This window comes from Xiphophorus couchianus, chromosome 4 (assembly GCF_001444195.1).
Source record: "Xiphophorus couchianus chromosome 4, X_couchianus-1.0, whole genome shotgun sequence".
Taxonomy (NCBI): Eukaryota; Metazoa; Chordata; class Actinopteri; order Cyprinodontiformes; family Poeciliidae; genus Xiphophorus; species Xiphophorus couchianus.
In genome coordinates, this window is record NC_040231.1 from 11,705,393 (window position 1) to 11,725,141 (window position 19,749).

At 36.8% G+C, this 19,749-nt stretch overlaps 1 protein-coding gene across 1 annotated transcript in view; it reads left to right on the forward strand.

Moving 5' to 3' along the window:
• Positions 1 to 19,749, forward strand: part of ush2a (Usher syndrome 2A (autosomal recessive, mild)) — a 204,694-nt gene that overhangs the window by 37,502 nt on the left and 147,443 nt on the right. Inside the window, exons 13-25 of the mRNA XM_028013714.1 lie at positions 1,009 to 1,204; positions 1,729 to 1,859; positions 1,994 to 2,201; positions 9,557 to 9,840; positions 11,424 to 11,649; positions 11,777 to 11,914; positions 12,830 to 13,010; positions 15,730 to 15,893; positions 16,019 to 16,177; positions 16,288 to 16,516; positions 16,902 to 17,025; positions 17,134 to 17,281; positions 18,109 to 18,390. Coding sequence (XP_027869515.1) covers positions 1,009 to 1,204; positions 1,729 to 1,859; positions 1,994 to 2,201; positions 9,557 to 9,840; positions 11,424 to 11,649; positions 11,777 to 11,914; positions 12,830 to 13,010; positions 15,730 to 15,893; positions 16,019 to 16,177; positions 16,288 to 16,516; positions 16,902 to 17,025; positions 17,134 to 17,281; positions 18,109 to 18,390 — 2,470 coding nt within the window. The remainder of the gene's footprint in view (positions 1 to 1,008; positions 1,205 to 1,728; positions 1,860 to 1,993; positions 2,202 to 9,556; positions 9,841 to 11,423; positions 11,650 to 11,776; positions 11,915 to 12,829; positions 13,011 to 15,729; positions 15,894 to 16,018; positions 16,178 to 16,287; positions 16,517 to 16,901; positions 17,026 to 17,133; positions 17,282 to 18,108; positions 18,391 to 19,749) is intronic.

A 19,749-nucleotide genomic window follows, 5' to 3' on the forward strand; every position in this document is an offset into this window, starting at 1 on the left:
CACCATAATTTGTACTGACTGCTGAACAAAATCAAAGGACTTGTACTTTTGCTTCCCTGTGCTGTTTTCTGCTACAAAAAATGTATTTCTACATCACTCTTTCCCCTTTTCTCCCTCCCCTCCACACACACCTTGGTATGTTTATTTTGACATGAAAGTATGACTGTGTAAAAGCGGTAGCTGTTGCAAGTCTATCCTCATTAGATGTCAGGTCCCTATGCTGTTTGCGTGTGTGTGTGCATTCATGATAATATGGTGAATAGCTTTGTGTTTTCTACTGAGACACATTGTGCTTTTTAGATTAAGATTTACAGTGCTCATTGATTTTTTAAAAATTATTATTATTATTGTTTTATTTTATTGCTTAACATTTCCCCTGTTTCTTAATAATTTCCCCACCCACTAGCCTGTTTATGTAGATCCTGGGGGTGTTCAGAACAGTGGTTCAACAAACTCTGAGTCTGTGTTCTCAGAGTTTATTTGCTGTAAGATGTGAACCTGAGTTTTTCTTTGTCATTATTTATTCAATTTTTATAAAGCAGGGATATATTTAACAGAATTTGCTAGTTTTTGGTCTCACTACTCGCCTTATTAGTAGTTTGTACTCCTCCATCCTTGAAATGACGATATGGTCTGTAGTGTCTTTAAATCCAATAATACAATATTACAGGAATCCACTCTAAAATGTATTGCTTTGAGATGTATTCATATTTAAAATGAGATAGCAATTTCTGTATTTTTAGATCAGCTCAGTTATTCCTCAAGCAGAAGGTATTTTCCCTCAACAGTGTCTAGATTTTCATCAGTATTAATTTGTAAGACCTAGAAACTCTGACCCCAGCTTATTTGAGTAATAATTTTATTTGCAAATAACTAATTTGTTATTTCATTCACTCATTCATTTAACATGTGTAATGTTACTACTGAGACTTTTGCAATTTGGAAATTGAAAGGTGATATACCTTGGTTTTCTTTACCTTTTTTTGTTGTTTTGTTTTTGTTTTTCAGTGTGAACATTGTGCACCACTCTACAATGACAAACCCTTCAGGTCAGGTGACCAGCTCCAGCCTATGAACTGCCGGCTCTGTCAGTGTTATGGCCACGCCGTCTCTTGTCATTATGACGCCCTAGCTGATGAGCATCCAGACGAGCACTATCAAGGCGGAGGGGGAGTTTGTGACCACTGCATGCACAACACCTCAGGTGCTCTCTTGTAGGCAGAAGTTATTGATAGACTGAAAAAAGTAGCGCTGAGCTATAAATTGGCTGGCTAATTACTATAATCTAGTAAATATTTACATAATTAATTCCTTCAGTTTTATCATAAGAAACAAGAAAGGACAATAATTTTCAGCCAATCCCTGTTTATATTTGTAGCTATAAAGAACAAAGTGTAGGTGCATCATATAATTAGCAACACTTCTCTGATAGACATGTGGTTTGTTTACATTAGCATTTGCCAAAAAGAAAATTACTAATTGAAATAAAGTCTTTAAACATAAAAACAGTAAATAATATTAATTTCCATGCTTATATCTGCAAGATGCCATGATCAGTTTACCTCCCTTTCTTGACCCCCACTAGCTTATGGGCCGTAACAGTTGTGTGTTGCACTAGCCATCTGCTGTTTGAATACAGCTTAACCTTTAACATGGTCATCATCAACATCTGGTTCAGGAGATTTATTAACTTTTCTACTTTATACACTTTGTCCCTCTTAAAATAAGGAAAGAACTGTGAGCGCTGTGTAGGTGGATTCTTCAGACTGCAGGACTCTGATCCAACCTCAGCTCGTGTGTGTCAGCCCTGTGACTGCAATGCTGCTGGAACCGTCGAAGGTGACACTGAGTGTGCCCAGGTAAACACTGACACATGCTGAACTTAAAAGTAATGTTATGGCAACTTGTTAATTTGGGAGATTTTAAAACTGAACGAGTGACCACATTTTCTTCTTCATATCTCTGTATCTTTCACGGTGTGTCTCATGTAAAGATTGGAGGACAGTGTAACTGCAAGGCTGCAGTAACAGGCCGTCAGTGCGCTCACTGTTTGCCTGGTTGGTATGGTCTCAATGCCACAAATCCAACCGGCTGCACATCCTGCAACTGTAGTGACCAAGGCACCGTGATCACCTCAACAGGAGCAGTTTCTATCTGCAACCAGCACACAGGGCAGTGTCTGTGCAAACCTCATGTCACAGGTAAATATGTGAAAAATCCTGCAAAAGACTGTATTTGGGTATCAAAGAAGACTTAACACAGAGTAAGTCATTTTATTTATTTATTTTATTTATTTATTTCGAACAGACTTTAAAACAATCAAAAAGAAAATAAAATAAAATGGAATGAAACAACTTAAGAAATAAAATATGAAACAAATTATTATGCCCATGTGACATGCAAAATTTTTCTGTTCGAAAAGGAGCAGGTAGAAGATACATCTTATAATGTCCTGCCCCTTTCCTACTTGTCAATGTATTTACAATGAACTGTCATAACATCAAAAAGAAAATTTTTTCCATTTTTCCATCATGTATAACTATACAAAATTATTTTAAGTACTATTTATATCATCAATTACATTATAGCCTATTGGATATTAAACATCTTATACAGCATATTTTGAAATGAGCTCTGCTTTAATCAGCTTTTTAAATTGGTTTACATTTGTAATTTGTTTTAACTCATCATTCAATCCATTCCAGACATTTACTCCACACACAGATAAACAAAAACTCTTCCTTGTTGTTCTAATATGTTGTTTTTTAAAATATCCTTCACCTCTTAGATAATACCCACCCTCTCTGTCAGCAAACATTTCCTGTATACTGTGTGGAAGTTTTTGATGTCTGACCTTAAACATGAATTGTGTCGTTTTAAATGTTACCAGGTCCCAGAATTTCAGTATATTTGATTTAATAAATAACTGGTTTGTGTGTTCCCAGTATCCCACTTTATGTAATATTCGGATGGATTGTTTTTGTAAGAGGTATAATTGCTGTAAATTTGTTTTGTATGTATTCCCCCAGACTTCCACACAATATGTCAGGTGTGGTGCAATGAGTGTATTATATAGAATAAACAAAGATTTATAGTCTAGTACGAAGTTAATTCTTCTTATAACAGCAACACTCTTGGCTATTTTAGATTTTACTTGTCCGATGTGTGGTTTCCAGCTGAATTTATTATCTAATGTGACACCCAAGAATTTTATTTCATGTACTTCTTCTAAATTAACACTGTCAATTGATATCTTAATTGGATTATTTTCCTGTTTTTTATTGTTTCCGAATATCATAAATTTGGTTTTATCTAAATTTACAAATAATTTATTGTTTTTGAGCCAATGCTGTAATTTTTCTATTTCTGTGTTGATCACTTTAGAGAGTTGTTGAATGTTTTCTCCGGTACAGAAGATACTTGTATCATCTGCAAATATAATATATTTTATAAGATTTGATATTTTAACTATGTCATTTATATACAAAATGAACAATTTGGGTCCCAAAACTGATCCCTGCGGAACTCCACAGGTTATGTTGAGTACATCTGATTTCTGACCATCTAATTCTACAAATTGTTTCCTATCTCCAATGTAGCTCCTAATCCAGTTTAATGGCACCCCTCTAATGCCATACCTTTCCAGTTTTTTTAATAACATGTCATGATTAATGGTATCAAAAGCTTTTTTGAGATCCAGAAATACACCAATTGCACATTTCTTTTTATCCATATTGTCTATAATTTCTTCTGTTAATGCCATCAGTGCCATCGAAGTTGATCTTTTTTCTCTAAAACCATACTGACAATCAGTCAGAATGTTTTGCTTTTCAATGAAATTATCCAACCTTTTACTAAAAACTTTTTCTAGTATTTTTGAAAATTGACAGAGAAGTGACACTGGTCTATAGTTGCTAATTATATTCTTATCTCCAGATTTAAATAGAGGAATAACCTTCGCTATTTTCATTGCATTTGGAAATGTTCCAGAAATGAATGACAGGTTGCAAATGTAAGTTAGAGGATCTGCCACATCATCAATTATCTGTTTTATAAGTGACATGTTAATGTCCTTCCAGTCCATTGATTTTTTATTGTTACATTGATTAACTATTTCCTTAATTTCAATTTTGTCTACTGGTTTCAGGTACATAGATGATGTATTTTGCTTAATACATATTTCCGATGAATCCCCATCCAGTGGGTTTGATTTATTTATTTGTTCTGCTAACGTAGACCCTACATTTACAAAATATTCATTAAATCCATTTACTATCCCAACTTTTTCATTCAGGGTTTTATCATTATAAATAATATATTTAGGGTGAGTAGTATTAGAAGAATTTTTTCTTATCAAGCTATGTAAAGTTTTCCAAATTCCTTTAATGTTTAGTTTATTATTTTCTAATATTTTAGAATAATAATCTGTTTTGCATTTTCTCATAATAATAGTTAATTTATTTTTATAAGATTTATATTTTTGTTCTGCTTCAACCGTTTTATATTTTATAAATTGTTTATATAGATTATTCTTTTTCTTACATGCCTTATGTATGCCTTTTGTAATCCAAGGCTTATGTTTGTTTTTTTGCCTGTAATTACAAGTTACGATTAGACAGTTTTTATCATAAAATGCTTTAAATATTTCGGTGAATATGTCAAAAGCCTTATCAATATTTCTTTCTTCATACAACACTTTCCAGTTCTGTGATTGAAGATCTTTTCTTAATGCTCTTATTGAGTCCTCTGATATTATTCTTTTGTAAGTGATGTTTGTGACCTTGTTTATTTTTCTGCAAACATCTTCAAGTATAACAAACACTGGTAGATGGTCACTGATATCATTTATAAGAAGTCCACTTCTCAATTCACTTTCCATATAATTAGTAAATATATTGTCAATCAGGGTTGAACTCTGTGTTGTTATTCTGCTTGGTTTAGTAATTAGTGGATATAAACCTAAACTATGTATAGAATCAATAAAGTTAGATGTACTTTTAACCATATGTGGATTCAGCATATCAATATTAAAGTCTCCACAGATGAAAATTACCTTTTGATGCATCTTAGCAAACAATGTTTCCATGTAATTTGTAAAGATGTCAGTATCAGATGCCGGTGCTCTGTACACACAGCTGACCATTATATTTTTCTGCTTTTCAAATTGGATTTCAATAGTAATACATTCCATAACTTCATCAATTGGCATTGACATTTTTTCTAGCATCTTATATTTTAGATCATTCTTAATGTACAAAGCAACACCTCCACCTTTTTTATTCTTTCTGTTAACGTAATTGAACTCATACCCCTCCAGTGGGAAATCTACTCCCTTCTCAGAGGTGAGCCAGGTTTCTGTTATTGCTATAACGCTAAATGACCTTTTTAGTTGATGTAAATATTCTTTTATTTTGTCATAATTTGCATAAAGGCTACGGCTATTGAAGTGAATAATTGACATTTCTTGATCCGAATTATAGCATTGGCTATAGTTCTCATCAGTATAGTAATGGCAGTTGTCATTCAAATAATCAAGAAAATTGTTGTCGGGGTCAATATCTGTGTCTATGTTCATATATATATTTTCTTATCATCACTGGTTTTCAGAAAGTTGATCATGGTTACCCGGTTATCATGTTTCACTGATATTTGTCCAACTCTTCAATTTTTCTGATGAACAGTATCTTAGCTTCGTCCGGTGAACCGTTCAATTTGATATAGACTCTGCAGTTTGAGGTCCATGTTGATTGTATTTTCTTTTGTTTCCTGAGAAAACGTGCTTGTCTTGCTATATCTGCGTTTAGTTTGGTTAGATGCTCATTTATATAAACATTGGTTCCCTTTAATTTCCTTCCTTGTTTTAAGAGTTCATTTTTGTGTTTCCTGTTTGTAAATCTCATTACAATAGCTGGTTTAAGTCCTTTGTTTTTTTGTGGAATTGGATGGCAAGCTTCAATGCCATTATTATCAATGCTGATTCCCTTATTGCTGAAGAATGATATTATCTGTTTTTCAAAAGTTCCTTGCTCTTCATCCCTTTCTTCGGTATTGTTTGCTTCTGTAACAGCCCGGGCATATGATCGTGGCTTCATTTCCAACCCACTAATTATAACATCATTCATTCGACTGTACTGTTCCAAATCAGCCACACGATGTTCCAGGAAGGCTATTTGCTTGTCTTTCTCTACATTCTGTCTCTTCAATTCTTTAACCTCCCCCATTAAGTTCATTATTAGTTTTTGTTGTTGTGAGATTGTTGCTATCTCACCAGACATGAAATCCAAGGATTTCTTTATCTCCTCAAACTCCTCCTCTGTCGTGGATCGACTTTGCTTCGTATTTCTTTTCGACATTTCCGTTTACTCTGAACAATTTGATGGTCCGGCGTTGGAGTTCCAGCTCAGGAGTTGCAGCAGCTACCCTGCTTTGTTGCCGCCAGTCAGATACTGTAGTGGGAACCCAGCGTAGTCGCAGCCGCTAGGTGTTATCTCAGCAATAGCAGCCCAGCATTGTAGCCGTAGCTCAGGTATGGAGACCCACCTCAGATGTTGTAGCCGCCTACCATGTGTTGCCGCCGCAACCCCCTCTCAGCGTTGTAGCCTCCGGTCAGGTGTTGCCGCCACAGCAGCCTCTCAGCGTTGTAGCCGCCGGTCAGGTGTTGTCGCCGCCGGTCAGGTCTCAACTTAGGAATCTGAGTTGAGATAAATAAAATTCCATTGTGAAAGTCAAAGACAATAAACGTTTTGTATTATAATACTTTGCTTTTCAAAAATTTATACCTTATGCTAACAAAAGTATGTTAATTAAAAAGGAACCGTTCACCTTTTTTGGGGTGAGAACTGTGACCTCACACTAAATGGAGCTGACTCTCATCCCAGCTTCTCACTCATCTGTGATCAGCTGCAGTGGCTTATGAGGGGGATGAACTGAAGAAACCTTCAGATCTACATCCTTTGTGAAACCGGAAGTTGAGACCTTGAAGTTCTTGAATAAGACGACTTACAGAGCTCCACTACTCCTTGAGATCCAATCCACGAGCACCACAAACAGAATATGACAAAGTTTTAAACGATTTTAAATCTTCATTTGATTTCAGCATGCACTGGAAACAAGGTGGACTTTGTGCACAGCTCTTGTTTTTAAAAGTCACTCAGCCATGATTCAATATGCAAGCTGCATTTTTCAAAATAAAATTTTTGTAAATAGTGTATTAGTTTTCTTCCTCTTCAGTTATTGACTACATTGAATCATTCACTCTCATACAATTTGCCTATAAAACACAAAATGACTACGTTAAAGTTTGTTGATGTAATATGACACAAAGCCAACTGACATATCAATGCATTTCCTTAGTAAATTTGAACAGTAACATTTTTAGTACCCAATGTGGTTTGATGCTTGCCACAAAGCAATAGTAAATTTCCTTTCTACTCTCTTTAATTGTCCAACAAGTTTGCCCTAATTAATCCATATGGGTTTCATTGAAGTGCTCACAGGCAAACATCTGTACACTGGGTGCACATTATAAAAGAAGCTTGAGCATCTACACACTGAACACACACATCCCTAAGTGTCGTGGTAGCCAAAATAAACAAGCTTTTCTGCTAGTGGTGCTTCTAGCTGTTGTGCCGCTATTCTTGATAAATGGTTTCACTCCTATCCCCTGTGTGTCTTTGAAGACCAGGCTTGTATGAAATGCAAAACTGGCCAGCTCTTCTCAACTCACCGCATCATGCTTATTGCTAAGCCTTGCTACCAAGGGCCCATGTTGTGCACGTGAGTGTGTGCATGTGTAGCATTGGTGTGTTTTTGTAAGAGATGGATGTGACCATGTGTTGAAGTTTATTTATTTCTCCCTAACCCTTTGTTGTATGTTGTGGAAGTGTTTGTCCACAAAAATGTCTGCGTGTTTGTGTCAGTACATGCACATGTATGTGCACGTATGCCATCAAGGACTTAGCTGGTATTTAATTCTCTAATTCAGTGCCAAGTTGATTAAAACAAACTGCAGCAGCTTCTTGTATTTCTTCACACTTCTTCTTACAAGACCCATTTTTTTCTGTCCTTGTTTGTTTGGGTGCTCCCACAGGTATTTTTCAGAAATGAGATTTGATTATGGCAATTTATTACCGCCAAGCTGATACTTTGTGTAGAGCAATGGCAGGCTCGCTTCTGAAGGATGGGATTGAAATGTGTGCACACAGACGCAGATACACACATGCAGAAAACTGTTCGCTCATAACAAGGTGCCAGAGTGCAGTGCGTTCATAATAGTGTTTGAAATGGTGATGCATGAGCCTGTTAACCAGCTGGCTCCTGATAAAAAGCTTGGCCATGTTACTGAAAACACACATATGCAAACACACACACATCCACAGGGGCATCTTGAGGCAAAATGCATAGCTTTGTTCTGATCTAATATCATTTACCTCTTTTTCTACTAAATTTCTACCATTTATTTTTTGTTGACCGTTCGTCCTTTATGTTATTACCTCAAGAGTTTATTTCAATATAGATTTGATTTTTAATTACTAAACAAGGTATCATTGCGTTATTAATTATCAGTCTATTTATCACATAATAAACTATGCTGTGCATTTTAATGTCACAAAACACATTCAGTAAATATGCGTATATCTCTACTGTACTATTAATTATGACCCATGAAGAAAAAACATCCATATCTATAAAATCATTAAAGTGGACGGGTCAGGAGAAACACAAGTGTTGGACATATGCACTAACACAGATGTACTGGTATGTTTCCATTAATCTCTGTGTGCACCCACACATTCATAGCCACCCACATATGAACACGTGCTCCCTCATAAACGACTGTGGTGACTGCATTGCCCCCAGGCATCCATTTAGGGACAGATTGCCTGTCATAGGATACGTATGGCATATTCAAATAAGCCCTGCACACACTCACGCTGCATATCATAGTTTAACTGGCCTTAAAGCTTCACACTGCTTTCGCGGCTATCAAACCTCTTTTGGCATGAAATTGATTTTTACTGCTGTTTGATGATTAAATATAAATAAGAGAAGCACAGAGAGTTTAGAAATAATACGAGTTAATTTTTTAATTAATTGCCCATACTAATGAAAAGAAAATTTTCTTTAATGTAAAATAGTTTCTATTCTTACTCTTTAAAACAGGATGAGGTTATTAAGTGTTTGGGAGGTGAAGCTAATGCATGTTTTAGTGTTGGTATTGAAATAACTCTATTTTTAAATGTCATTATTGTACCTCCTTTTCCCTTTTTTCTATTCTTTTCTTGTACAAGCGTTAAAATTATTTATTTATTTATTTATTTATTTATTGCTCGGTAAAATTAAGTGTTTTGGCCTGAGGTGAGTGATCCATCATGAGCAGAGGGCCTGGCCCTAATGATGGCAGCTTTATTCACTCACCCACCATTTCTCTTGCTCTCTGAATCACACACACACACACGCCTGCACAAAGAGAGGCCCTCTTCAATAATCGGTAAATGAGCAAAAACAGAAGCTTGTATTTTTATTCTTTCTGAAGCTCACTTCTTCTCATATCCAGGTCTGTCATGTGAGAGCTGTGAGTTTGGATACTGGAACCTTTCCCACCCAGATGGCTGCATCCCATGTGACTGTGACCCCTTGGGTTCCCTCAGTTCATTTTGTGAGCCCAGTGGGGGGCAGTGCGAGTGTAAGCCTGGGGTGGGAGGCCAACGATGTGATTCATGCGGCAGAGGCCTGCATGGCTTAAGACTGGAGGGATCCTGTGCCCCCTGCAACTGCTCACGTGACGGGACGGTGCCTGGGAGGAACTGTGATCCGAACACGGGCCAGTGTGTGTGTAAGGTATGTGCAGATGGATCACAGTACATTAGAATAAAAATGAAAAAAAAAAATATTGTTTCAAATTCAAAATGTCAAGACTTATTATAATGGATCTGATCCATCCAGAGGCATGTGTCTCAAATGTTTATTCCTTACTTCTATTGAAAGTTACAAGGAATAGCATTTCATTTTGCTGATGAAAATGCAAAATTTACTTTCTCAGAGAATTGGAAAATTAAAAGTTAATAAAGGATTATGTCAGCTGACTCAAAAGCATGCAGTACAGTATGACATGAAAAGTCATCAGCCTCTGGTTCTGCTGATATGAACATTGAAACCACGGACCTTCAACATTGGTGCTTCTGGCACATGAAGCTGGTGCAACAGTAGAATATTAGCGTCTCCATAAAGCTTAACAGCAGGGGAGCATGAAATGCTGTAATATTTCTCTGCAAAAGGCTTTACTTAACCTCCATGGACCAACCTCAGCAGAAGACAAGACTCCTCAAATCGTCACTGTTGCAAACTTCACACTGAACCGTAGACGGCTTGGATTCCATGTCTCTCTGCTCTTCCTCAGGTCTGTGGGACACTGATTTAAAAATTCAACAAAAAAATTAACTATGAACCACTAAACAACAGTCCCGTGCTTATAACAACAAAATGTCCTGAAAGTGGCAGCTCTTGAAGCACTGGTTTCTGCCACAGCCAACCCCTCGTGAATCTCCCTTAAACTCTTAACTGAGATTTGCTTTGGAATCTTTCAGGGCTGTACTTAAATCTGCTGCTTTTCCAATGTTTTGCACCACAGTTTTTTCCTTCCACTCAGTGTTCACTTGATGTCCTTGGTAAGAGCATTATGTAAACCTCATTGTGGAGGTAAGACAAGTGTCAAGTCAGCAGGCTTCTTCATCATTGTGTAACATTATAAGATACTTTTTGTGTATTTAAAATCCCTGTTGTGTTTTGATCTTGTGGTCAAGTTTTTGGAGAAACAGAATCTTTGGGTTCCATCAGCTATAAAATTGAAAATTTTCAGAAAAATACTGAAATATATCAGTCTGTGTAATGAATCTCTGTAATGTATGAGTTTCTCATTTCTAATTGAATTACAAAAAAAAAACTTTGAGGATATTCTAACCTGATGAGGTGCATCTATCTTTTTTTTATATACCTGTATTCCTATTGCACACTTTTATGTGACACACTGACAGCCTTAAATAATGTATTGCACAAAAAAACATGATTCTACTTTCCTTGAAAGAATAATCTTCACCTCCGAATGGCACTTGCTTGGGAACAAATAGTTTTATCAGTTTTCAAAGAGAATATCTTTATTTCGAATGACTTCTTGGGATTAGATTCTAATCATTCATACTACATGAAAAGCTTCATATGTAAGATTCATTGTTTATGATTTATAAAGAAATCAAGGACAAGGATTTTTATACATAACTCTGGCCAAATGTAAGTTTAAAACTGTGACAACAAATTTGAAGCAATAAATCAGAGTAAAGGGAAGGTAATACACCAAAATGCATTACATTTTCACATTTATGATCAGTATTATGTGATCTTCGTGTCATCTTTTTTTGCTTTTTTAGGAACATGTAGAGGGCCATCATTGTGATTCATGCCGTCATGGTTACCACACCCTGGAGCAGCGCAACAGCCTGGGCTGCCTGCCGTGTGTGTGTGACAGTAGTGGAACTGTGCCAGAGGGTGTGTGTGATATGAGGACCGGACAATGCCCCTGCAAGGAAGGAGTGGAGGGTGCCCACTGCACCAGCTGCGTTCAAAACTACTATAACAGAAGTTTAGACCTTGAGAGTAAGAAAATGATTCTGTCCAACCTTTATCATTTAAAATGTTTTAGTAGTTTTTTACCATGGAGGTTTCTGGTTGCTATGTAAGTCTTTACCAGTCAAATAACACGGCTTGTTTTTATTTTTGTCAGAAGGTTTGTCTCAGGGCTGTGTGCCATGTATCTGTGACCCCAGGGGAACAGTGACAGGGTCAACCTGTGACAGCGCCACGGGGCAATGTGTTTGTATCCCATCACGACATGGAAAGGACTGCAGTAGCTGCCGACCTGGTAAGTTAAGATAACTGACTGACAGATGATAAATGAGTTCACAAAAAGAAAAAAAATACATAACTCCTAACAGGTTAAGATTTTGTTATGAAAGAGTTAAAGTTCTGTGTCAGAAATGTTCCAGGTGTTGGGATTCTGTTTGATATGTGTGTGAATATAGACATTTTCACATTTTTGTGCATTTTTTGTTTTGTTTTTTGAATTTCAGTTTTTTTGTTGTTGTTTTTGTTTTTTTTGTAAGATTTTTATGAGTACAGCTGTACCTACTTTTGTCCTTTTGATTGGTTTTGTGTGATAAAAGCAGCAAAACATTTGTGATGGTGGACATTTTGAGACAATTTTTAAAGATGTTCACATTGAATGCAGTCAGTGTTGTATTTTTACATTTATATTTTGATTATGTTTTCTCATAATGTGTTCACTTTCATATGTTTGAACAGTAATATTTAAATAGTTCTGTTGTTGCAGTGCAAGCTTATGGTCCACATTTAATAGGTAACACTTGCCTAAGTGGCTAACAGAATATTTAATGTATTTATCAGCTCACAGGCATTGAGAAAAATTATCTCTATTGATTTATGCTTTGAAATGTGGAGTGCCTAATGTAACCTCAGACACTTTTATTGGTTCGGTGTTAAATTTTATTACAGATAAATGGCAAACAACACATTTTATTAACTATGACTGAAAGCATAAATGGTTGCTTCAAACTGTATTAAGCTGCATTCAAAATCATTTACCCTTGTATTATTGTAAGACTTGTTGTGTTGCATTTATATAAACGTTATATATACAGTATATATATATAATTTGCTATCATTCATCAAAATACTGCACTGCATGTTTGATTGCAAACATGCAGTGCATAAATAAATTTTTCATTTATTTATTTTTTTTTCATTTATTTCTGTCCAGGCTTCTACCTCACTCCAGATCACAGTGTGTGTTTGGAGTGTGACTGCCATCCTACGGGAGCAATGCAGCTTAGTTGTGAGAGCCAGAATGGACAGTGTGTCTGTGCTCATCGCTCAGTGGGAGGAAGACGCTGTGACCAATGTCGTGAGATGTTCTTTGGATTTAACCCTGGTCTGGGAAGGTAGGTTTAACACAAACCCTCTCACACGTTAATAAACAAAGAGAAATGTTAATTGTATATCTATTAAGGTTTTCATCTTCACTGGTGGCCTTTAATCAGTAGTAGTTCAATAAAGGTTACTTTATTATGGTGAACCTGCTCTACCACTGAGCTACCTGATGCCGCATCAGTTGTGTATCTTAGAAAGTTTTTTCCCCCAATTATTTTTTTCTCCATTAAAGAAACTCATGGATTTCTGTAGCTACTCATAGAGCGCCTCCAGGTGCAATCCCTATATGAAGAGTTTGTAGAAAGGTGAGCAGACAGATGACTTACATGAGTTAAGAACTGCTTTGACCTTTGCTGCTCATGTTGCTACCTGCAGGCCATCTCACATGCTCACACAGCTTAAAACACTCATCCACAAATAACTGTTCACTTTAGACACAGTATTAAACTCATCCATACACACACACTCTACAAGGTGTCATAGTAGATGGATTGACCACAGACTGTTTGACCAGTTGTCCACTCTGTGTGTGTACATTGGTATATTGATGCGTATTTTAGCTGACCTTGTCTGATAGCTTTAGTTTCTGGTGTGGCTTAATTAGAGGTGACATCAGGCTGTGGCTGAGATCTCTCAGCTGTGAAGAAGGATGGAGATGGTTTAGAATAAGACATGCATCAGATTTAATTGACGATTTTTTTAAACCTGGAAAACCATTTTGTCTACTACTAAAGAAAGCTAATTTAATTAAACATTTCACCACTTCAGCTTTGCACATTATTGTGTACAACTTTTTGCTAACCCCTGTAAGTTTGAGTGTTTATACTTTTGCAAGACAGTCTGTTTAAAATTTTGTATAAAGAACAAGATTAGAAGATGTTTAAAAGAATTATAACATATTATTCTTCCTAGAATAATGACCAAAGTCATTCTTTGCCAAAACTGATTTTTTTTCTTTTATCTCATCTTTTGGCAATAAAGAGGTAGTGATGTTTTTTGCAAAAATCACTTTTGGCAAAAAATGACTTAGGCCATTACTACTACTAGGAAGGTGACGATATTCAATTTATTCTATGTATATCCTAAATTTCATGCTGAAATGTGATTTAATGTGCATTAATGGTTCTCCCTAATGGCATGAAAAAACATAAAAACACAAACACTCCACTTTTAGGCTCATTGATAAAAGGAAGACTGGGTGCAATGTTGGTGTTTCTCCTTGGAAAAGGGAGTGAAGGTCGAGTCACTGTGGCACTTTCTGTATCAGCGTGTGTATCCGTGTTGGTGCACCAGTTGGCAGGACAAATTTGCGCCTCTTTACGAGGCTGTGGCTTTTCACACAGCAATAAAGAAGGTGCATTGGTGTGTGGGGGGTGTGTGTGCGTGCGTGTGTGTGTGTGTGTGTGAGAGAGAGATGCATATAATATGTGAGTACAGTATGCAGCGAATAAAAACACACATCAATAATGTTTGTGTGTAGGTGACAGTAGCATGGTTTATACCGATTCAGTTTGCCAGACTGGTGTGCTAAATGTTCTCCAACACACATATACTGCACCACGTGTTGTGTGTGTGTTTGTAAAGGTGTAAGGTGGGTGGCCGTATGCTCACCCAGTGCCCTGGCCCTGCGGGGGTAACACCAAACCAGTGACCTAGACACAGACACCGTCAGACAAATACATGCAGTCACACAAATGGACACACACTTTGGCGACTCTGATGGGGTATGAAGTTAATATCACAGCTATGGGGTGGGATAGATGGTGGTTAGGGTTTCCCTCACAGTGTTAAGGAGATGACCCGGCACTTCTCACTCTCAAGCACACACACAGTCATCTTTAAACATTTACACATTCTTGAAGACACATTTAATAATGTATTTACTTTTTGTTTTTGGTTCCAGCAGGCTTCCAGACTACTCTCACAGCATCTATAGAGGGGCTGTTTCAGAACCTCGCAGTAACTAATCTTGAGTCCTATAAACATCACACAATGTTTAGATTCATAAGTCAAAATTGTAATTCAGTTTAGGCTACTTATTTAACACCAGAAGTAAAGTATCTTAAAAGAAAAGATAATTTAAAGACCCAGACTGAGAGACCATTTAGAGGTTCAGAAAACCTTTGCAGGTGTTTTGAGTTTATTAGCTGATTAGGATTTCACTTGAAACTTAAGTTAAATCCATGAGTTTCCTGGGTTTAACTTTTTCCCAGTATTCTAATATTCTGAGACACTATCTTTTGGCTTTTCATTATGTTTAAGCCATAATTGTCAACATTGTTATAAATACAGCAAGCTGTTCCTTTCCACTGGTGACACTGGTGACAGTGGAAAGGAACAGCACAACAGTTATGTGCTGTTCATATAATTGTGAACACACTTGATTGATTTGGAGGTTGTAAAAATCTTTTGCACAATTCCCATTCTATTGTTGTGCATGAGCAGGTTGTTTGGATGTGTGGAAAAGCTGCACTTTTTCTATGGATTTTGGTGTGGAGTGTTTTGGGAGAAAAAAAGTTTTGTGTAAGCAATGTGATGTGTCAAAGACAACTTAGATGGTTTTAAGTTTTTGTTCATTAAGAAACCTTCCTTAACCTCATAAAAGTTTGAGAAGAGTTCACTGTTATTCTCAACAGAACACCATATGAGCCATTAAAGTTCACTAATTCCCTATTGCATAGGAGATATTTCCTCATACTACTGCTTCCCATTTTTTTTTGTCATAAATAGATGCCAGCCTTGTGCATGTGACCCAGAGGGCAGTGTCAATAGTTCATGTGATCCAGACACAGGAATGTGTGTGTGTAAACTGCTGGTAACCGGAGACAAGTGTGATTCTTGCCAGCCTGGAGCAAGTCATTTTGATCCTGAGAACCCTTTTGGATGCAGCAAATGTGGGTACCATCAGTCTTTAGTTTGATTAATACAGTTCACCAGTTTTTGGAATTAATAAAATGATTCAAACCCTGTTTGTTTCTCCTAATTTTCCTTCTAATTTTGGTTTTGTTTCTTTGTACAGCTCCTTCACAGCAGCCTTCACCGATTGGCTCAGTACTTAGTTACTCATCAATCCGTCTTTCCTGGCATCCACCTGATTCCCCAAATTCACATAGGCTCAACTATACCCTCATGAGGGATGGACAGTCAGTTCATAACCTCCAGAGACATTTTCCTTTCAGTATGTACCAACACAGCTTTTCAAAGGTTTAATTTTCCCAAATTTTATTTGCATGGCATAAATACTGCTGTATTGTGTATTCTGACTTAATTTAATTTTCTTTTGTCAAGGCCTTGAATCCTTTGTGGACGTTGGTTTGTTTCCCTTTACCAACTATTCCTATTGGCTCATCACAGCTAATGTAGCTGGTGAGACAATAAGTGCTTCAGCCTCGTACCAGACTTTAGGAGCTCCACCTTCTGGAGAGGAGCTTCATTTAAACCTCCTTGGACGACCAGGCCCAACCAGTGCAAGCTTTAACTGGAGCATACCAAGAAATGATACAGGCCCAGTCGAAAGGTAATGACTGAGTATTTATAGAAAGAGCACTTTGACTATACAGCTTTTCTTGTTGCAGCCTGTGCAATGTTTTGGACTTCAAGTTCAAATGACATTTGAAAGATTAGGATAGATTTTGAAGTTTTGTAGTGAACATAGGTGGGGAGTATCTAGTAGGCAAAATGAAATGAGGCAAATGAGACTGGAAAAATATTGACAAAAAAATTTGCTCATATTGTAAAGTTACTGTCTACATGTTTACTTGGTGTCTGTGCAGCTAAAATACTCTGCATATATTCTTAGCTGCCCATTTGCCCACCATTGCACTTAAATTAAACAGAATACTGGGATAATAATACAACTAAATGCAAAACTTGATCATATCTTCTTTATTTGTGTCTTTTAGGTTTGTGGTATCATCAGTGGAGTTATCTGATAAAGCAGAGCCAGTTATTCACTACATAGGTTTACCTACAGAGGCTGTGGCAAGCGGTTTGAAGGCCTTCACACAGTACTCTGTAACACTGGAGGTAGGTATGCCCAGGTGCCATGTGCAATATTTTTACTTATTTAAATTTGGCCATAACTTGGCCATTGTTTCTCCTAAGATTAAAATAAAGTTTTGTTCTAATCTCCAGGCCTGCTCTTCTGGGGGTTGCACCTCTAGCCCTCCATTGTATTTTCTGACAGCCGCTGCACCACCACAAAACCAGTCTGCTCCCAACATCACTGCTACAGGACCTCATACACTGCATGCTTCTTGGGAGCCTCCGAGTCAGCCCAATGGTATACTGCCATGTGCATACACTCCGTCTTTCTGTGCTTACGTTGTATTGAGTTCCTTTATTTTTTTCTACATAATACAGAACAACCCCAAACATTCTCTGTCAATGTGAACAACTGTAAAAAAAACCCCTACATATAAACGTGTAATTTCAGGAAACACAATAGTAGGGATGTTTACATTCTTCGTTCACACTGAATAGGAACAACATAACAGTGCACACAAACACATAAACTCCTACACACTCTCAACATACACACTGAACTGAGAGTGTCTTTGGTAAATCCAGAGAGCTTTGTAGTAGCTCTAAGGCTCAGTGTCAAACAAAGCTGTAAAACCTGAGTTTCTCCCTGTTTTCATCTCTTGTCTTTTTGCTCTTATTGATCATTTCCCTCCCAACTGTGCCCTGAACTCACATTAGTTGTTGTTTTTCTTGTTGCACCTTTATCTATTATTGGTTTAAAAACAAGTCGTCTCTCTTTTATTTCTCTGAGCCAAATTCAGTACTGTTGTCTTTGCCAACCTTGAAATTTTACTGGTTAAGATGGTGTGGATGGAGAAGAATAAAAGTAGCCTTTTTATTTTTTATCATCCAAGAATCTTAAGTATCTTCAAAAACTAGTGGATGGTGGTGGACAGGAAGGCTCTCTGGTTAGCAGTCAGTTTTGTAATGAAGTATCCTCTGACTGAAGATTGTTGCTGTATGACTGTATTGTGATTGTTCAGGCAGCATAGAAACTAATTAACTAAATCTTAATTTTTGGAAGCATAACGTCATTATTACTCATGTTTCATATACTGATTTGATTTTCCTTTTTTCCTGGCACAGGTATTATCACCAAGTATGAGCTCTTTCTCCGTGGACCACTGGAGTCAAAGAATGTATCAGCATTTACCTCCGAGACAAGAGTTTTCTCCAGCTCTGGTTGGCTGGATCCAAGCGTCCTCACAGAACAAAATTCAACCAAAAAGACTACATTGTCCCCTCCTGAAAGTAGTACCATTATAGAGGGTATGCAGGCATTTTCAGCCTATCAACTAAGAGTTGTAAGCATCAACAGTGCTGGAAATGTCACATCAGAATGGACCACAGCACACACCTTGGAGGGAGGTTTGTATCCACTGCTGTAACTTTCTAATATTGAAGATCAATGGGCTCGCTTTCCCTGTGTAGACATAACAGAGCAATATGTAAAATAGACATGAAACATAATGATTGATTTCCATGTAGTATACAAAATGGGTGGAAGGCAAATACATTTACAGTCTTTTTTTCATTTGTTATTTAGAAACCATGTTTCATAAATGGTTTTAAAAATATCCTCATTACAACTGCTAAGTTTCTTTACCTCAGCAGGTAAATCTACCAGCTAACTGTTAGCTCAGTACTGATCTGAGTAATATTTTGGCATCAAGTTTGACCTTGTGATGATAGATGACTATGTATAGACTCTACAAGTTGGAAATATGTCCAAGCAGAAGTTTCTCTCTTGACAGAAGAAGGTCATGAACACTTGCTGATTTGTGAGAAAGCACAGTGTGAGAAAATATTCCTGGACCAGATAAGAAATAAATTCTCCAATGTGAGCCTCTTCTTTACACCACCTTAATGTAACAACTCAGAAAGAAGCCAGACCACGAGAAATTTCCGCTAGATATGCATCAGTAGGTGTAAATTATGGAGAAGTCATCTGCTTACTAAATGAAATAAGGTAATAGTTAAGAAATTCAACAAAAAGACAAAAAAAAGGAAACAAGGGTAACTGTCAGATTGATTGAAAAAAATGGAAAGGGAAATAAAAAGTGCATGTGGGGGAGGGGGAACTCATTAAGGTATTTGAATTTCAAAGAGATGATATGGCTCATTAAGACTAAATGATTGCCTCCAACATCACTCTCAGCTGTGTGTCTGGATAACAAGCATGTGATAACACGATTTTAGATGTGAAATGTGTGCCAGGGTTTTAGCACATACATATGCAGGGTGGATGGCAGAGATATGACAGTGGTTATGTTGACCATAAATCACATTTCATAGCATATTTCACAGTTTGATGCCATCAATGGTGAAATAAAGAATTTCCCTCTCTAATCTGTCGTGTAATTGTGGTTATCACAACCATAGAATTGCACAAGACTCAAAACCACTGAGTTCACATAAGAATGATTTGTCCATGTTATCTTTGCTAGAAATTTCTCATGTTGTGTATATATAATGAAATTACTGAATTTTCAGTAAAAAATGATAATGTAATGTCCTATTTAAACTATAAAATACTGACAGAACATAACATACAGCTCTATAAAAAATTGAGAACCTCCTGGTTATTCCCCCAAATATTGATTTCTGAATTATTCCTGAGTTAAAACATTAGTATTGTTGTTTCTAAATGAATATGAACTTGTTTTCTTTGCAGTATTTGAGGTCGTTATTTTGACCATTTCTCTTTTTCTGCAAATAAATACTAAA